The sequence below is a fragment of the Triticum urartu genome, chromosome 3 (genome assembly GCF_003073215.2).
Source record: "Triticum urartu cultivar G1812 chromosome 3, Tu2.1, whole genome shotgun sequence".
NCBI lineage: Eukaryota > Viridiplantae > Streptophyta > Magnoliopsida > Poales > Poaceae > Triticum > Triticum urartu.
This window is the reverse complement of record NC_053024.1, coordinates 326,411,149-326,431,490: the sequence shown is the minus strand read 5'-3', so window position 1 is coordinate 326,431,490 and position 20,342 is coordinate 326,411,149. Positions and strand designations below refer to the sequence as shown.

Below are 20,342 nucleotides of genomic sequence, written 5' to 3'. Positions count from 1 at the left end.
TTGTAGGTTCCCATTCATCATAAAGTTTTCTAGGGATAGAAACTTCCAACTCAAGTTTTTCTTCATAAGATTGCATCAAAGCATCAACGATATGTTTAGTAAAAGCTTTATTTTGACTATAAGCATGAGGAGAATTTAGCATGGATTGCAAAAAGAAAATACAATCTATCAAAGAGCAATTATCATAATTAAATTCATTGAAATCCAAGATAGTGGGTTCATTGCTATCTAAAGTTTTGACCTCTTCAATCCCACTTTTATCAACTTTTGCATCAAGATCTAAAAACTCCGAATTTTTGGGACGCCTTCTAACTAAAGTTGACTCATCTCCAGTCCCATCATTATCAAGATTCATATTGCAAAACAAGGATTTAATAGGGGACACATCAATAACTTTTAGATCTTGATCTTTATTGTCATGAAAACTAGAAGAACACGCTTGCACAAAGCAATCTTTCTTAGCACGCATCCTAGCGGTTCTTTCTTTGCACTCATCAATGGAAATTCTCATGGCTTTGAGAGACTCATTGATATCATGCTTAGGTGGGATAGATCTAAGTTTCAAAGAATCAACATCAAGAGAAATTTTATCCACGTTCCTAGCCAACTCATCAATCTTAAGCAAAAAAAATTCAATCAAAGCATTGAAACTCTTTTGAGAAGTAATAAAGTCTTTAATACTAGATTCAAAATTAGAGGGCATCTTATTATAATTTCCATAAGAATTGTTGTAGGAATTACCATAATTATTAGAGAAATTACTAGGAAACGGCCTAGAATTAAAATTACCTCTATACGTGTTATTACCAAAATTGTTCCTACCAACAAAATTCACATCCATAGATTCAGTATTATTCGCAATCAAAGTAGACAAAGGCATATCATTAGGATCAGTAGGAGCACTCTTATTAGCAAACAATTTCATAAGTTCATTCATCTTTGCACTCAAATGTAACATCCCAAATTTTCAATTTGGAATGTTATACATTAGATCATCATGCATATCATATTTTATTTTTGCTTTTGGTTTTGATCCTAGAAAATCCTAAGCTACTCAAGGACCCACGGAGAGAGTTGGGGATTTCGTTATTTACATATTTGAGTTTTCTCAAATTGTGTAAACAGGATCATTTGATTTTATTTATTTTATCGTCAATTATTTCTATTACAAAAATATGAGAGAGGGAATAAAATGACTTTCCCAAAATATAGAAATATTGAGGATTTAATAAAAAAATCAAATAAGTTTTATTTCGGAGTTTTTCGGTATTTTATTTGAATTTAGGAAAAATGCGCGTTTTCCAAAGTTGTAGTTTGGGCCTAGATAAATGTTCACTTTATCGGGCTTGATTTTAGGAATCCGGCAAAAATTATTTCGGGATTTTTGGAGTCCGTTTAGTATTTCTTTTTATTTTTCTTCCGAGCGGAATTATTTTAAAAAAACGGAAACCGACTCTGGGCCGTACCCGAGCGGGACTCCGCCCGGGGCGCCTTTATAAGCCGCCACCCCGGGGGCCCGAGAAGCCAGCCCACCCCACCGAACCCTAACCCTAGCCCCAGCCCCACCGCCGCCGCCGACTCGCCGGAGTTCGCGCCTTTCGAGGTTCGCCGACGCGCCTCGATTTCCGTGCCGAAAAAAAGAGAGGAAAAAAATTCCCTTCTCTGTTCGTCGTGCGTCTTTTTCGTCGGATTTTCCGCGGTTATTTTCTGATCGCGATTTCTGATCCGATTTTCGTTTTAGTATAACTTTTCGCTTGTTTATCGGAATCAGGCGATTCAAGCGCCTGGAGTTTCGTCTCGAAACCCTCTTTCCGAATAATCAAACTTAAGCAAGTTTTTGCTACTGTAAAATTTGACATAGATCCAGATTACTAGAACGAAGTTGTTTTCTTTCGCCGTTTGATTTATTTTGCTTCGTTCGATTTGATTCTTTTTGCAAACCAGGGTTCTTAAGTTGAACTTTCTGGTTAGATCTTCGATTTGAGTTTTACCTATGTATTAGATGAGTACTTATTGTATGCTTGTTTGTTTGTCTGCGATAGAATACCCGGAGTGCGCCGCTTGTTACTTCGAATCTCTAGGTTTCGCGGATCATCAGCAAGGCAAGTAACACTTTGATCATACCTTTTCTACTACCCAGTTTTATTGCATTAGATCCACCCTCACACATTGCATGATTAGGATCTAATTAAATTGTGGGATGGGAAGTAGATGAGGTAGTACCTATTACTTGTTTATTATGAAACCTTTGGGAGTTACTTCTACGTTTGCTTATTATGCCATGCTATGCTAGTAGACGTGGATTGGGTGAGTGATATCCATGACAGATGTGAGTTTGATAATTTTAATGGTTTACTTAAGGTGGCAACTTAAATACACATCTGGGTGGATTGAGGCACCTGGTTTCTATCAGGACTTGCCTGTTTTTCTTTTGGACCGCCACCCAGGCTCAAAGGGATCATGAGATTATTCATACTAGAAACTTCCGTGTGCAGCCGCAAGCTATTATGGGCTCTAGCATAGTTGACTAAGTTGTGCAAACTCTTACGGTGGTAGACTAGCAGATGTAGGGGATGTAGGTGGTACGGTCTACCCGATCGTAAGGTGCTAGCGCTTCTGAAAGACTATGTCTCGGTCATCCGTCTTCTCAAACACCATGTAGTGCGAGAAAACAAACGGAGGCGATCGAGTCTTGTGGGGAAAAGTGCGCAAACCTCTGCAGAGTGTAATAAACTAATCATGGTTAGCCGTGTCCCCGGTTGTGGACATCTTGAGTATCTAGTACCTGGATTATCATGTGAATCTCAACATGTTACTCTAAAGTTAAGTTTGATGGGTTTGTTTAATGATGATGCTTAATTGGGATTGAGAATGCTGTCAACCATTCTCAATGTTTAACAACCACCATAATAGTAATTAAATTTATTCCTTTGAAGTAGGGAAAAATTGGCTTTACGCAAAACTGTAACCATAGAGCTTTACACCAGCCAAATATGCATATAGTATAGATGTTGCATTTCATTACTCTCTATGTGTTACCTTGCCAGCATATTCCATGTGCTGACCCGTTCTCGGGCTACAACGTTAATGTTGCAGACTTTTCAGACGACGATTAAGGAGTTTTAGGTCGTGGTTCTATACTCAGTGATGCCGTTGGAGTTGATGGACTCACTTATCTTCCAAGCCTTCCACTGTTATCGTTATTAGATGGCCTTAAGCCATATTTATTGTAATAAGTTCTCTTTTGAGACATTCGATGTAATAAGTGTGTGATTGCTACTCTGCTATAAATCCTCCGAGTACTGTGTGGTGTCAGCATTACTGATCCAGGGATGACACCGGAGCACAGAGATCAGACTGTTTGAGGTCACATCAATAACTTTTAGATCTTGATCTTTATTGTCATGAAAACTAGAAGAACACGCTTGCACAAAGCAATCTTTCTTAGCACGCATCCTAGCGGTTCTTTCTTTGCACTCATCAATGGAAATTCTCATGGCTTTGAGAGACTCATTGATATCATGCTTAGGTGGGATAGATCTAAGTTTCAAAGAATCAACATCAGGAGAAATTTTATCCACGTTCCTAGCCAACTCATCAATCTTAAGCAAAAAAAAATTCAATCAAAGCATTGAAACTCTTTTGAGAAGTAATAAATTCTTTAATACTAGATTCAAAATTAGAGGGCATCTTATTATAATTTCCATAAAAATTGTTGTAGGAATTACCATAATTATTAGAGAAATTACTAGGAAACGGCCTAGAATTAAAATTACCTCTATACGCGTTATTACCAAAATTGTTCCTACCAACAAAATTCACATCCATAGATTCAGTATTATTCGCAATCAAAGTAGACAAAGGCATATCATTAGGATCAGTAGGAGCACTCTTATTAGCAAACAATTTCATAAGTTCATTCATCTTTGCACTCAAAACATTAGTCCCTTCAATTGCATGCACCTTTTTACTAGTAGATCTTTCAGTGTGCCATTGAGAATAACTAACCATAATATTATCTAGGAGTTTGGTAGCTTCTCCTAAAGTGATTTCCATAAAAGTGCCTCCCGCGGCCGAATCTAAAAGATTTCTAGAAGCAAAATTCAATCCGGCATAAAAAATTTGTATAATCATCCATAAATTCAAACCATGTGCAGGGCAATTATGTATCATTAATTTCATTCTCTCCCAAGATTGTGCAACATGTTCATGATCAAGTTGCTTAAAATTCATAATATCGTTTCTAAAAGAGATGATCTTAGCGGAGGAAAATACTTAGAGATAAAAGCATCTTTGCACTTCTTCCATGAATCAATACTATTTTTAGGCACAGACGAAAACCAAGCTTTAGCACGATCTCTAAGCGAAAACGGAAATAGCTTAAGTTTAACAATATCGTTGTCCACATCTTTCTTCTTTTGCATGTCACACGAATCAACAAAGTTGTTTAGATGGGTAGCGGCATCTTCACTAGGAAGGCCAGAAAAGGGATCTTTCATGACAAGATTCAGCAAAGCAGTATTAATTCACAAGATTCAGCATCGGTAAGAGGAGCAATCGGAGTGCTAATAAAATCATTATTGTTGGTATTGGCAAAGTCACACAATTTACTATTATCTTGAGCCATCGTGACAAGCAAGCAACCCAACACACAAGCAAACAAGAAACAGGCAAAAGAGGCAAACGAAAAAGAGGCGAACAGAAAAGAGTGGGAGAATAAAACGGTAAGGGTGAAGTGGGGGAGAGGAAAACGAGAGGCAAATGGCAAATAATGTAATGCGAAGGATAAGAGTTGTGATGGGTACTTGGTATGTCTTGACTTGGCATAGATCTCCCCGGCAACGGCGCCAGAAATCCTTCTTGCTACCTCTTGAGCACTGCGTTGGTTTTCCCTTGAAGAGGAAAGGGTGGTGCAGTAAAGCAGCGTAAGTATTTCCCTCAGTTTTTGAGAACCAAGGTATCAATCCAGTAGGAGACCACGCGCGAGTCACCTCATACCTACACAAACAAATAAGAACCTCGCAACCAATGCGATAAAGGGGTTGTCAATCCCTTCACGGCCACTTGCAAGAGTGAGATCTGATAGAGATGATAATAATAAGATAAGTATTTTTGGTATTTTTATGATATAGATTGAAAGTAAATATTGCAAAATAAAATAGATTGGAAACTTGTATGATGGAAAATAGACCCGGGGGCCATAGGTTTCACTAGTGGCTTCTCTCAAGATAGCATAAGTATTACGGTGGGTGAACAAATTACTGTCGAGCAATTGATAGAAAATCAAATAATTATGAGAATATCTAGGCATGATCATGTATATAGGCATCACGTCCGAGACAAGTAGACCGAAACGATTCTGCATCTACTACTATTACTCCACACATCAACCGCTATCCAGCATGCATCTAGAGTATTAAGTTCATAAGAACAGAGTAATGCCTTAAGCAAGATGACATGATGTAGAGGGATAAACTCATGCAATATGATATAAACCCCATCTTTTTATCCTCGATGGCAACAATACAATACGTGTCGTTTCCCTTTCTGTCACTGGGATCGAGCACCGCAAGATTGAACCCAAAGCTAAGCACTTCTCCCATTGCAAGAAAGATCAATCTAGTAGGCCAAACCAAACTGATAATTCGAAGAGACTTGCAAAGATAAACTAATCATACATAAAAGGATTCAGAGAAGATTCAAATTTGTTCATAGATAGACTTGATCATAAACCCGCAATTCATCGGATCTCGACAAACACACCGCAAAAGAAGGTTACATCGAATAGATCTCCAAGAGAATCGAGGAGAACCTTGTATTGAGATCCAAAGAGAGAGAAGAAGCCATCTAGCTACCAGCTATGGACCTGAAGGTCTGAGGTAAACTACTCACACATCATCGGAGGGGCCATGGAGTTGATGTAGAGGCCCTCCATGATCAATGCCCCCTCCGGCGGAGCTCCGGAAAAGGCCCCAAGATGGGATCTCTTGGGTACAGAAGGTTGAGGCGGTGGAAATAGGGTTTCGTGGTGCTCTTGGATGTTTGCGGGGTACGTGGATATATATAGGAGGAAGAAGTAGGTCGGTGGAGCAACAAGGGGCCCACGAGGGTGGAGGGCGCGCCCAGGGGGTGGGCGCGCCCCCCTACCTCGTGGCCACCTTGTTGATTGCTTGACATCCACTCCAAGTCCTCTGGATCATGTTTGTTCCAAAAATCACGTTCCCGAAGGTTTCATTCCGTTTGGACTCCGTTTGATATTCCTTTTGTACGAAACACTGAAATAGACAAAAAACAGCAATTTAGGCTGGGCCTCCGGTTAATAGTTTAGTCCCAAAAATAATATAAAAGTCTAAAATAAAGCCCATTAACATCCAAAATAGATAATATAATAGCATGGAACAATCAAAAATTATAGATACGTTGGAGACGTATCAGCTGACTCCTCCCCGGGTTGACCCCTTGAAACGTGCTCGTCTCTTCGAGGTCTCCATCAGGAATTTGCAGCCTTTTGATCACGATGGGCGAGATCAAGTTCAGACCAGCCCCGCCGTCAACTAGCATCTTCGTCACCTTGATGTTGCGTATTGTTGGGGAGACCAACAACGGCAAACACCCGACCGCAGTTGTGCGATCAGGGTGGTCCTCGACGTCGAAAATGATAGGCGTGTTGGACCATTTCAGTGGCCTTTGAGTATCTAGTGATGGTTCAGTTGCTGTGATCTCACGCACCCACTGCTTGAGCTGGTGCTGAGAAGTGTGCAACGAGGCGCCACCATCGACGTACATGGCCTCCATAGCCTTCTGGAACTCATGCTCGCCGGACTCGTCATCTTCGTCATGGTCATCATCTCCTTGCTTCTTGTCGCGGCCCCGAGCGGGCCTCTCTTGCTGATTATCCTTTCCGCGACGGCCTCCTTGGCCGCCACGCTTCTTGCCAGAACCCTCGGCACCATCCTGGCCCTTCTCCTTGTCCCGCCTCTCATACTCAGCTTTTTGCTTCTCAGCAAGCAGCTCGACTTGCCGGCAGTTCTGGAGGTCGTGGCCCTTGGTGCGGTGGATCTTGCAATATTGCTTGTCGGAGGCTCCCGGCTTGTCGGCAACCGCCAAGGCCCGGCAAGCGGCGCATCCAGCAATTTCCTTGCCAGGGTCGTCTGCCTTGACCTTCTTGGAAGCGTCGGTGTCCTCGGATCCCTCAACGGCAAGCATGGTCTTGCCCTTGCGCTTCCTGTTGCGGCGTCGGCCCTTCTTCGTCGGGGTGGCCGTGTCTTCGTCTGTGGAGTCGGTTTCCGTGCCGGCGTCCTCGCCGGGGTACTTCCTCCCATCTTCTGCTCGAGCGCTCCTATCGGCCAGAACATAAAGTTCGGACACATCTTTGACCTTGTTCATTGCCAGCTCTTCACGCATCTTGCGGTTGCGCACATTCTGATGGAATGCGCTGATCACGGCGACAGGATGAACATCTAGGATGTTGTACTGCACTCGGCTGAACCTCTGTATGTACTTGCGTAGGGTTTCACCTTCCTTCTGAGGGATGATATGCAAATCGCTCGCCTGGCCATGAGCCTGGTGGCCTCCGGTAAAGGCGCCAACGAACTCATGGCACAAGTCTGACCAAGAAGAAATAGAATCCGCCGGCAAGTGCATCAGCCATGACATGACATTGGGTTTGAGTGCGAGCGGGAAGTAATTGGCAAGCACCTTGTCATCGCGGGCTCCAGCAGCTTGCATCGCAATGGTGTAGATGCTGAGGAACTATGATGGGTGGGTCTTGTCGTTCTACTTATCGCCAATGTCTTGCTTGAACGGGCGGTGGGAGGGCCACTGGAACTGCCGCAGCTCACGGGTAAAGGCCAGGCAACCCACCTCATAGGGTAGGTCGCCAGAGCCCCCCGGTGTTGGGTGGTCCATAGTAGGCCCCGCCCACCTATTTGACTGGTGGCGTGCATCGCGCCGGTGCTCGATGGTGGTTCGAGCGTCTTCACGGGGGCGCTCCCGAAGAACTTGGCGCTGATCGCGGTGGGTCCGTGGGTCGGACGACACTATGGAAATGTTATCACAAGCGTCGTCACGACGGATCGACACCCATGGTGGCTAGCATGGAGGAGGAGAGTGCACTGTGGCCGCAGTGCCCCCGATCCTTCCACCACTGGCATGTGGCGGCTCGATGGAGCGCCGACCAGAGGGCCCCGCTGGTCGTGGCTCATCTTTGTTGGCAACGCCGACGAGGCTTCGGATGGTGGCTCTCCACTCATCGAGTTTTTCCGCAGCAGGAGGAAAGTCGAGGAGCAACTACACGTGCCAAAGCTTCTACTGGCGTGGGTGGTGGCGAAAGCTACGTGGACCGTGATGCGCTTCGACTTCTAACATGTTAGAAGGAGCTCTATCACGGCCTGGCGGCTGTACGCCGTTTTCGCCAGCACCGCGGCGCGCGTGCTGGCCTTCTACGTCCCGCGAATGATGCACATGACTCTTCCCACGATGGTGCCCAGGGTCACCAGTGTGGTGACGCTGCTCGTCGCGCACAACCTGGGAAGAGCGCGTCGGGGGCACCGGCGTAGGCGCCTCGAAAGTCGCCTCGCCACCCATGGGTGGCACGACGCCTCCCCTGGAGGGCCCCGCGCCGCCAGGGAGGCCTGGCTCCGTCTTTGGATTTGGTGGTGTGTGGCCCGTCGTCTCGTGCACGAACGACGCCGCTCGCCAGGCTTTGGCTGCTAGAGCGATGCGGGTGTTCGCGAGCCGCGTCTCGGCTTCCGTCCGTGACCGCCCCACCACTCGCCCGTACTAGTACGGGCCGTTCGGCCCTCGACGAACCGACCGCTATGATCGTCTTCTTCTTGGGAGCCATGGCGATGAAGAACTGCTAAACTAACTGCTAGACCGGATTCTCACAACTGCGCACCCCCTACCTGACGCGCCAGAGATGTCGGTGGGAAACAACACCTATGGGGTCACTGGGATCCCTTCTACGGTTGGCGTATGCGGGGTTGTGCAAAGAGCGGGTCTGGCGGTCAACACACAAATCGTTTACCCAAGTTCGGGCTGCGGAGATGTGTAAAACCCTAGTCCTGCTTTAATGTATATTTCGGTGTTCTTGTGTTCTTGAACTAGCTGCGGTGGCTCTCTAGTCCAAAAGATCCGAATCCCCCTCCAGTACGCCTCGGGCCTCCTTTTATAGACAAAAAGGGGTCGCCACAGTGGCACACAGGAGGTGGAAAGGTGTACAGGGGCTGAGTCTATCCCCTGGCATCGTCTGACAAACGCATTTAATGCGCTGCTGACGTGCCCCTCTTGCTTTATTGGGGACGGCAAAGAAGCTCGTCCCAGCTGTCGTTGCCTCGCCTGCCTCCGACGCGCGTCCAAGATGACGAGGCGTTGTAGCGCCACGTTGGCTGGCTGCTGGGCTGGCGCGGTGATGGAGCCTTCACGAAGATCTACATGCCACCACGCAGGTGCTTGTTGAGTTGGTGTAGAGGCCGCGCGCTGTCATGCAGATGCCTGCCCAGCTGGTCGAGCTGGCAGCTGTATGGGAGCGGCGGCGGAGTCTTGGAAGACGCGGGCCTGGCTGCGGCCCCGCAGGCGTCCTCGACAAGGGTCTTGCCGAGGGCCCGGCAAGGGTCTCGCTGCGGCACCGCGGTCGTCCCCGGCAAGGATCTTGCCGGGGGTCTCGTGGATTTCCTCGGCAAGGATCTCGCCAAGGATCATCGTCTTCTAGTTCTCATCTGATCTTGTGTATCTATAATCTCTACAAAGATCTGCATGCCAGCACGGAGGTGCCTCCCGAGCCTTGGTTCCAATATGGTTGATGGTGTTGGAACCCCTTGGGCTCAAGGGTGGCGCGCCCTGCTAGTGTCAGGCAAGTTGCCCCGGTAAGGATCTTGCCAAGGCTGCGGAAGCCACCCCGGCAAGGGTCTTGCCGCGGGAGTCCACCTCGCCCTCTTGCTCTCTTTGCGTCTCTGGTCTTGGCGTTGCTTTGGTCGTCTTGTGCTCCGACTTCCCTCCTCTGCCTTGCTTAGTGTAGCCGTGGGCGCGGCTCTAACTGCCCGTGCACAAGTAAAGGGGTGCAAAAGGGGAGCCCCTACTTTTGTACACCGACAGAGTACATCCAGATGTCTAAGAGCACACATGTGGAGATGCCATGCTAAGGTTTGCTATTATAGTGGTCAAGGTGTTTGGACCTCATTACTTGAGAGCACCAATTGCCGCAAACACCAAAAGCCTCATGACAATGTCTGAAGCAAGAGGGTGACCAGGTATCCCCGGATCTCTTGATTGCATGCACTGGAGATGGAAGAATTGCCCAAAATATTTACAAGGGCAATATCAGGGCCATGTTACCACCATCATTCTTGAACCTATTGGATCACATGATCTCTGGATTGGGCACACTTTGTTTGGCATGCCCGGGTCTCATAATGACATCAATGTGCTACACCGATCTCCATTGCTTGCTAGGTTGACTTAAGGACAAGCTCTTCCGTGCAACTATATTGTCAATGGGCATGACTACAAGATGGAATACTATCTAATTGACGGTATCCATCCTCATGGATGACCTTCGTCAAGACTATCTCCAAGCCAGTTGGTCAGAAAAGAACTCACTTTTCCCAAAGACATCAAGGAGCTAGAATGGATGTGGAGAGGGCATTTGGAGTGCTCCAAGCCCATTTTGCTGTTGTTTGTGGACCCGCTAAACAATGGGATCCATAGACCTTTTGGAAGGTGATGACATGTTGTGTGATCGTGCACAACATGATCATGGAGGATGAGGGTGAAGATGTCACCGGAGGTCTAGAATTCAAGAACATGTGCGGTCCTATCCAACTTCCAAATCAGAATCCGTCCATGTTTGATGATTTTGTCGAAAGCATTAACAAATTGTGGAGAGGGCATTTGGAGTGCTCCAAGCCCATTTTGCTATTGTCTGTGAACCCGCTAAACAATGGGAACCATAGACCTTTTGGGAGGTGATGACATGTTGTGTGATCATGCGCAACATGATCGTGGAGAATGAGGGTGAAGATGCCACCGGAGGTCTAGAATTCAAGAACATGTGTGATCCTATCCAACTTCCAAATTAGAATCCGTCCATGTTTGATGATTTTGTCGAAATGCATCAACAAATTCGGCATTGAGCAACTCATGAACAACTTAAGAAAGATCTAATCGAGCATCTGTGGATCCTAAAAGAGAACAAGTAGAACATATGTGCGAGTTGAATTCAAGATTGAACTATTTTATTTCAAAACCTAGTTGGATTCTAATATTTGCATTTGAACTACTGTCGCATTTTAATATTTTCACTCGAAGATTTGATATACTATTATTTTGAGTGTCGCGGACTTCAGAAAAAAAACAGGGGCAGACGTTTAGGGGATAGGGTTGGATGGCCGGCTCCCATATCTATGTCCACAGACGAGTCCGGATCAGTCCACTGACAAATAGCGTCTTTGCTTTTACGATCGGCGTTGGAGATGCCTTAGCAACCAAATGAAGCCTCAACGTTCAAGTTTGTCCATCTTTAACGTTGGCTCCTTGCCATGTTAAAACTTTTGCCATATCATAATTTGCAGCTGGGTCTTATTGGTCAAGTAGTGTCAACTCATGCTTAGAGGAAGTATAGTAAGTGACATTAGGCAGGTTGTATTTCCTTGCCATGTTAAAACTTATGCCATATTGTAATTTGCAGTTGGGTCTTACATTAGGCAGGTTGTAAGAGCATCTATGATTTGGAAAATCAGCGCCCCCCCCTAACGCCCGCGGACGCATCCAAGCGTGACCTAGGAGAGCGTGGGATGGCCCCTCAAAATCCTTGTTGGATAACCAAACTGCTCATGTCAAAATTCTTTGCAAATCCATGCACGTTGATGTCGGTCGCATAGCACAAAGCAAAATAAACCACAATTCAAACACGCCAAAATGAAATTCAACATTCGGGTCACGTCTGGCCAACATGATGAATCACTCGTCAGGCACTAACCGAGTAGCGTTTGCTGCTGCTATGGCCGCCTTCGCCCCTTTGTACTCCCTGCGCAGGTTGATCTCCTTCTTCATCGCCTTAAGCCACTTTAGGCGGTAGACTATTATCGGTCATGGGCGGGGTGGGTGGTGGGTTCCTTGTCGGCAGCAGGGCGGATGCGTGCGAGGCGGGCGGCCGCAGCGGAGGGGACACATCGATGTCGATGTTGACCACCTCCTTGGACAACTTCCACTGCATCTCGCGTTGGTGGGCATGCCGCTCCCTCCGGTCGACATTCTTCGCCTTCCAGCTGACTGCCACATGCAGGGCGGAAATGGACTCCGCTGAGGCATCATCCATCTTGGCGGTGGGGGACGGAGTACTCAGCGATGATATCTACGACGGCGGACAAGGGTGGCGTCGCGTATGGGGGAGCAAGGGTGGAGGATGACGATGGCCCGGACACGGATAATAGATGACGGATGCGAGAGGAAGGCAGACGTTTTGGTGGACTTGGTCAATTTGGTGGAATTTGGGGTGGGTCCGGCCTGTCTGGTCCGGTGTGGTGGACGCACACGGGCGTGTTCGACCTCCCCATATCCGCCCCAGATATGGGTTGGATATGAGCGGCGTCGGTCAGCCCAGACGAATAGGTCCGGTTTGAAGGGGTCGACTGGTCACAACTTCGTGATAAGTCACTCACTGGGCCGTCCCTCGGACGTACATGGGCATTTGAGAAGCCGGGTTGTAGATGCTCTAAGAGATGCCACATCAGACTTGAGAGAAGAGAAGAGAAGCAGGCTATATATTTATAGTTGATGGTAACACGGGCTTCAACATCCTTCCTAAGAGAAAAATATGATTCACTTCACATGTAATGGGTTCAAATACAGTCGCAGATGCTTACATAGACTCATCCCTACACCCACCATGCTCCTATGAGCACCACAACTCCCTCACTAAACAAATGTCACCGTAAAGTCTGAAATAAATCAAAAAATGAGAGCATGAGTTCCAAGTCTAGAAGTTGAACGAATATCGTCGAAAGATCTGAAATAAATCCAAATAATACAAGTACCAGTGCCAAGTCTAGGGCTTGAACCCCGATGGATTGGCTCCACCAGCAGGAACCTAATAATCTGAACTACGTTCAGTTCCCTAATCCCTATGATTCATATATTAATGACATAGCACAAAATATGACTTATTCCCTCCATTCGAAAATACTTGTCATCAAAATGGATCAAAGAAGATGTATCTAGATGTATTTTAGTTCTGGATACATCCCATCTTATCCATTTTGATGACAAGTATTTTCGGACGGAGGGAGTACTATTATATGAATAGGCTATTAGGTTGATTATAAGTAACATCACAACTCCATACAACGGGTTGATGGGCTATTATTAGATATATACTAGGTGGCCATATAGCTGCCGGTCCGTGCTATTTCAAAAATGCATTACATAAGATCAGTTTCAATTTCTTTAAAGAAAAACGAAAACGGCGAGAGGTTTTGAAATTATTCTGGTTGTTGTGATGTCTTTTTTTGCAATTAACTTTCTTCTGATGATCAATTCAACCTCTCATAGAAAAGATAGACCTTGGTTCTATTTCATCTCTTCAACCAAATTTAGTAATACCCCCGCAGAAAAAAACAAGTTTAGTACTCCCTCCTTCCCAAATATAAGGCGTGATTGACTTTGCACGGTCTTTGATGCACGACTTTGACCACTAATATATGTCAAAGTACCTAGATTGAACATGTATAAATGGCATCATCATATTTGTCTTGCAAAACAGCTTTTTTCATATACATGTATTTTAATTCTATAGATATACAATACGTGAAAATCATAGTCGAAGTTGTGCAATGAAGACCAAGAAAGTCAATTGACGCCTTATATTTTGGAAAGGAGGGAGTAAAAAGCACAACGGCCCTATTGTTCCGATTGAGAGAAGAACCTACAATTAGCTTTTCAAAAAAATTCCAAACAAACAATTTCAACAAAATCTTTCAATTTCTCATTTTATTATGTTCAACTTATGTATTCCTCTATCTTTAGAGTACATTGGATGTACAGAAATGGCTATAACAGAGTTTCTCTTATTCATATTAACAACTACTCTAGGGGAAATGTTTTTATGTGGTGCTAACATTTAATAACTATCTTTATAGCTCTAGAATGTTTCAGCTTATGTTCCTACCTATCTATTGTATGGATATACCAAGAGAGATCTACGGTCTAATGAGGCTACAATGAAATATTTACTCATGGGTGAGGCAAGCTCTTCTATTCTAGTGGCTATCTATCTAGTAAGTTTTCTGAAAAAACAGACCAGCTGGAAGGTAGCATTTCTCCACAATATAAATATTTCTGAAGAGACCATATAGCAGTTTTCAGTATACAATATATGCACAAGTAGGCCATTACAAGAAATACCTTATATTAGGTGCCTATTTGAACGTGCATGACAAACAATTGAGTAACTAAAAGACCAGTAAATGATTTCCCACTATATATGCCATCCATTGAGTGATGATATGCTATACATGAACTAGTTGATGCTTTGTTCATCGAAGAGTTACAAGGGACTTTTTGGATCGCACTAATTGCACCGAAAACGGCTTCATTCTTGAAGAAATCGAGATATTACCGTCTCCAAAACAAGGTCTGGATCCAATCTTTCAATCTAGCAATGTAGAGCCAAAACTTCATCCTTGTTGTCTTGTCTTGGCACCTCTGCCACTTCAATCTCACAAGAAACTGAACTGGAGGGGAGTACGGCATTAGTACTAACTTTTCTGAAAGCCAAGTAAATGACCGCTGCAATATAGGCCGCCATGAAAGGGAAGACGAGGGTGCTAATTATTGCTTTAGCAAATCTTGGTAGGTCACTATATACAAGCCAACTGACGAAGCTAGTACAAAAGAAATAAGTATTGATGCCGATGATCACCAACGACAGGATCCATGATATTCTCGTGATCTGCACAAATTTAAGGTGCAACAAGAACGAATAAATTCAAATCCATGTTGCAAAAGTTTATTTTAAAACAAATAGAAATAGCACAACCTAAACAAACGAATTATTTTATGGCATCATCGATGAATAAGAAAAGGGCCTTGTATGAATTTGCTGAAGGCATTGGTTTGTAGTCTCTCTTAGACGTGCTCTAGGGGTGAAACCCAAGATCCGACCCTCAGTGGTTGGACCCGACAACGGTGGAGCCTGCGCATCATTTCCTTTTCCAAGGCGTTGCTTTCGGAGAACCTTTCTTGTAGTTCATGTGCTTTCAGGTACGGTGGATGGTGATGCTGCTTATCTGTTGCAAGTCTTTGGCCGCGTCGTCTCTCTTTGTTTTTCCTCCTTAATCTTTCTGACTTTCTGCATCCTCAAAATCTTGATGGTCTTGATATTGTGTCATTCCGAAGGCCAGGTGTAATTTGACATCATTTTGATACGAAAATATTACTCCGAGGAGAATGAGAAACCAAGAGGCGATGGCGTTTGAATCGGGATCTGGCGACGACCCAGGCGACTGCCCCTCCGCCGCCCCGGCGCCCGCCGGCGAGCCCCCTAGCGTCGCCCTCCGCCCACCGACTCCTCTGGAGGCCTCGTCGCTGCCCATGCCGGCTCGCTGGGCCGTCCTCGCCGAGGATGCGGATCGGGCGGCTGGCCTCCCCATCCAACGCCGCGACCGCGCCCCACCTCCTCCCCGTAGCCTCCCGGTGCTAACCAGTGTGGATGGCGGCTCCGTCGCCGTCTCGCGGTCTCGCCGGAGCGCTCGGCCACCGAGCCCTGCTCGGCCGCCAGTGGGACAAGGCCCGTCCTTACAGAGGGGTGGGGGTCGCCGTCGCCACTCTTGGGGTGTGGCCGGCCATTCCGACATAGGCTCCGCCAGGTCGTTGTGGCGCTCCAACAGGATTCCCTTCCGCACATGCTCCGGCGCCGGCGTTGACCACCGGCTCCCCCATGCTGCTCCGGCCTGCCGTCGCCCACCGCTCCCCTTCCGTCTGTTCATCGCGTCGCTCTGTTCATCTAGCCTCCAAGTCCACACGTCCCTGCACCTGCGCCACCCGTGGTTGGCCCTGGCTCTGCCCCCATTGGCATCATCGGCAGCGGCAGCGCCCGCTCGGGAGGAGGTTTCCCCTCGGGATGGCTCCCATCTCCGCCCCTGGGCCGCGCGCATCTGGGCTGGCCCCGCATGTGCCCTTCGGCTGCGGCCGCTCGCCCCACGTGGGCCTTCGGGCATTGGGCCGGCCCACCCTGCCTAGGGTTTCCCAGGCCCAACCTCGACCTAGACCGCCGCCGTGGGGGAATCAATCTAGACCCCTTGGGGCTTTGTTGTCGCTCCCATCCTCATCGCGTCTCCAGTCCCCCTCGTCTGCTCTCGAACTCCCTCCCCTCTCCCCGAACAGCGCCGCCGCCGCCCCGATCCCTACCTCCTCTGGCCCCGCCCCCTCTGACAGCGGATCCCGTGATGACTCGGGAGTGGGAGGACGACTGCGCCCGCGGCAAGCGTCGCCTCGACGACTACCGCGACCCCCCGCGCCCTCTCTTGACGCTCTCCGGCACGAAGACGCCCTCTGTCGCCAGCTGTCCGCGTGGGACGGTCGTCGGTCGCCGCTCCCCCGACCAGCGCTTGTCTGGCCGCTCCGACCGCCGGGGCCGATCGCCCTCCCCCCTACCGCCTCAAGACTGGTGCGGGGCGCGCCGCCGTTCCCCCTCCCTGCCTCGCAGGCGCGACTGCAGCTTGTCCCTGGGCCGCACTAGTCGGACGTTGCCCCGCCGGTCCCAGCCCCTGCCATCCCCGGCTCCTCCGCGTCGCTACCAGCTGCCTCAGATCAACCCATAGCTCCCCCGGCGGCCGGCACAGGCAATGGCGCCGGTCCATCCCGAGGCCGTCAGGGCACGACAAAGAAGAAGAAAAGGCGGGGCCAGGGCTACGTCACCCGGAGCGCCAACATCACCCTCGCCCTCAACAAGCTCGTGGTGAACATCTCTGCGTTGATACGTGACCATAAGCCAGTAGCGACCCTTAACACGGCGTGGATCCTCATCTCCGGCCTGCCCAATATTGCAAGGTCGGAGCGAGTGATTCGCAACATGTCCAGGATCCTGGGCAAGGTGGTCATGGTGGATGAGCTCTTGCTCCGCAAGGAGGAGGAGGTCCGCGTCAAAGTCAAGGCCCTCGAGTCCTCCAAACTTCGCGCCACGGTCCGCGTGTTCTTCAACGACAAAGGCTTCGACCTCAAGATTGCACCTATGCCACCCAAACATGTGGGCTGCCCCCACTTCTCCGACGACTCGCACTTGGGTGGCGGTCCGGGTGGTGATGATGACTACCGTGGTCGCCATCGGCGCTCTCACCGCTCCGACGATGAGGAGGGCTCAGACAACTGCCGCTCCCCATCCCCTCCGCTTGATCCTCCTGCTCCCATGACTGCTCGGAGAGGAGCTTCAACCGGTCGTTCCCATGGGCTTATGCCCCTCTTCGGGGACCCGTCGGCCTCCCCCATGCCGAGTGCGCGCGACACCCTTGGGGCCGGCTCTCTGGTTCCGTTGGGCACTATTTCTCCTGCCGGTCCGGCCGACTCCTCCGGCACTTCCAGTGTAGGAATGCTTGTCCTTCCGATGACATCTCCGCGCTCCCCCACCTTGGACGCCGCTTTCCTCCACCTCCCCGACCCCGGTGACGGTCCTGATGCCTCCCCTCGGCTCCTCGCCACCGGTCCCATCGATGCTCCCAGCCCGGAGGACTCCCCCTGCCGCTGCTCTGGCCGCGGCCCCCCACTGCCCCGGCTCGAGCTGCTGGTGTGTGCTCCGCCGACTGGGGTGAGGACCGACGTGTCTCCTCCAGCCTAGTCTCGCCTGCCCACCACCCCCACCTCTCCCCTATCAGCCATGGGGAGTGGGGTGGCCTCTGTCCTGTCTATGCATGTGGCTGCGCCTCCCCACCCGCCACGGATTGCTGTCTACTCTAGGCGTGGGCACTCGACCTCGACTCCGGTAACGTCCTCATGGCGCAGCGCCTGGATCGATGCTGCTCGGCCGGCTGGCAGCCCTGCTCTGCCCATCCCGGAGCGGGCAGAGCTTTAGGCCGCGGCCCGCAACCTCGAGCCAGGTACCCCAGTCATCCCAGCTAGTTCTTCTACATGCCCGTTTTCTGCCTTGGAGTCGGCTCCGCTTGGGCACTTAGCTAAGGTCGCGGCCGACTCCGCTATAGTTTCCAGGGGGGGGAGGTGACTCCCTCCTTAGTCCAGATCAAGGCAATCCGGGCCCGGGAAATCCTGGATTGAGGTTGGTTGAGGCTCGTGCTCGCATGGCCACGCCCCCTCCCCCCGTGGCCAATGGACCTCACACGTCCACCCAGTCAGATAGCCAAGCCCCGCAAGCGGCCCTGGAGATCCGTGGCCGCACCCGCTCCCGCACCGCCACCCTCCGTGCCCAAAGCACCTCACGTGTCCTGGGGTCAAGCGGCCCCCCGATGGCAGCTTAATGCGGACCCATTTTTGGAACATTCACGGTTTCGGCCAAGGCCGGCGCCGTCAACTCATCGAGTACAAGTGAGATGAGCGGATAGACATCGTGGCAATCCAAGAGACCATGCGCACAGAGTTCTCCTTGTCTCAGCTTGAGTGGCTGAGCACCCACATGTTTGCCTGACATTGTCTCCCTTGTAGTGGGATCACCGGGCACTCGGGTGGCATCCTGCTAGGTGTCAAGGATGCCAGCTTTGAGGTGGGTGGTATGGATAGGGGAGAGTTCTTTGTCAGAATGGAGTTATTCGAGCGTGCTCTCAACTTCAAGTGGGATATCATCATTGTCTATGGCCCCGCTAACCACCACCGATCTGCGTCCTTCCTTGATGAACTCAAGACGAAGGTGCCGGCCGCGTGCTTGCCGGTCGTAGTGGGTGGTGACTTCAACCTCCTCCGTTTTGTGGAGGATAAGAGCAACGATCTAGTAAACTTTCCTCGGATGTAGATGTTCAATGATTGCATCGCCGAGCTCGGTCTGCGGGAATTAGACAGGGTTGGTGCCAGATTCACCTAGACCAACCGCCAAGCAAACCCGACCCGCTCCGTTCTGGACCGCGTCTTGGTCTCGCCGGAGTGGGAGCATCGCTGCCCCCTTGCCTCCCTCTGTGCCATCACCCGGATTGGCTCGGACCATGTCCCTCTGCTCCTGTCTTCTCAGGATGATTGCCCACCCACTGCGCCTAGGTTTTGCTTCGAGACGTTGTTTCGCTGAGGCCGTTCGGGACTGCTGGATGGAGGCCCGGCTCGCCCCTCACCGGTCCATCTCGGCGGTGGATGATTGGCACTTCTGTGCCAAGCGCTCTCGTCAGTTTATGAAGGGTTGGGGCGCAAACCTCGGACGGGACCTATGGGATCGCAAGAAGGCCCTCCTCGCCTCCATCCAAGCGCTGGACCTCCAGGCTGACTCGGTGGGACTAGCCCCCAATGAGTGGTTGCTTCGTTATGACCTTGAGGATCAGCTCACGGTCATTTACACCGACGAGGCGTATTGGCGACTCTAGGGGACCCAAAAGTGGGTCCTCAAGGGTGACGCCAATACGGCCTATTTCCAGGTCATCGCCAATGGTCGTAGGAGGCGAAATAACATCCCCTTGCTTTGGGATGGGGAAACCCTCCTGCAGCGCCTGGCCGAGATCCGTGCTCATGTCGATGGCTTCTATAAAGCCCTTTTTTCCGCCCCCTAGGGGAGGCTTGGCCCTAGCTACGGACTTCTGGGTTGGTCCACAGTGCATCTTGCTCGCGGAAAATGCTGCCCTCACGGCTCCGTTCACTGAGGAGGAAGTCTGGGAGGCGATTAACGGAATGAATCCATCGTCCGCCCCTAGCCCCGACGATCTGCCGGTGAAGTTCTTCCAGACCTTCTGGACTGCCGTCAAGCCAGAGGTCATGGCCCTCTTTGAGGAGTTCTATGTGGGCCTTAACTACGGGATCATCACATTGATTCCCAAGGTGCCTGGAGCCTCGGACATTCGTCAGTTCCGGCCAATCACAGTGATCAATGTGATCTTCCGCATTCTGGCAAAGCGGTACGCCAATAGGGTGGCCCCTTTGGCTGACCACATCACCCACCCTGACCAGTCCGCCTTCATCCAAGGCCGGTATATTCTGGATGGGGTCCTTGTCTTCCATGAAGTTCTGCATGAGGTCTGGTCCAAAAACCTCAAAGCAGTCTTCCTGAAAATTGACTTCCACAAAGCCTACAACACGGTTAGCTGGTCCTTCCTTCGGGAAGTGTTGCTCAGGAAAGGGTTCGACGATCGTTGGGTCACCCGAGTCATGCAGATGGTGGCCTCTGGGCACACCGCGGTTAACATTAATGGGGAGATCGGGCCCTATTT

The 20,342-nt window shown here is 49.5% G+C and overlaps 1 protein-coding gene across 3 annotated transcripts in view; it reads right to left on the bottom strand.

Moving 5' to 3' along the window:
• Nucleotides 1-14,389: 14,389 nt before the first annotated feature.
• Nucleotides 14,390-20,342, bottom strand: part of LOC125543931 (metal transporter Nramp4-like) — a 30,333-nt gene continuing 24,380 nt past the window's right edge. For all 3 annotated transcript variants that reach the window (XM_048707437.1, XM_048707434.1, XM_048707435.1), the window contains one exon: nt 14,390-14,947. In XM_048707437.1, coding sequence (XP_048563394.1) covers nt 14,651-14,947 — 297 coding nt within the window. In that variant the 3' untranslated portion in view covers nt 14,390-14,650. The remainder of the gene's footprint in view (nt 14,948-20,342) is intronic.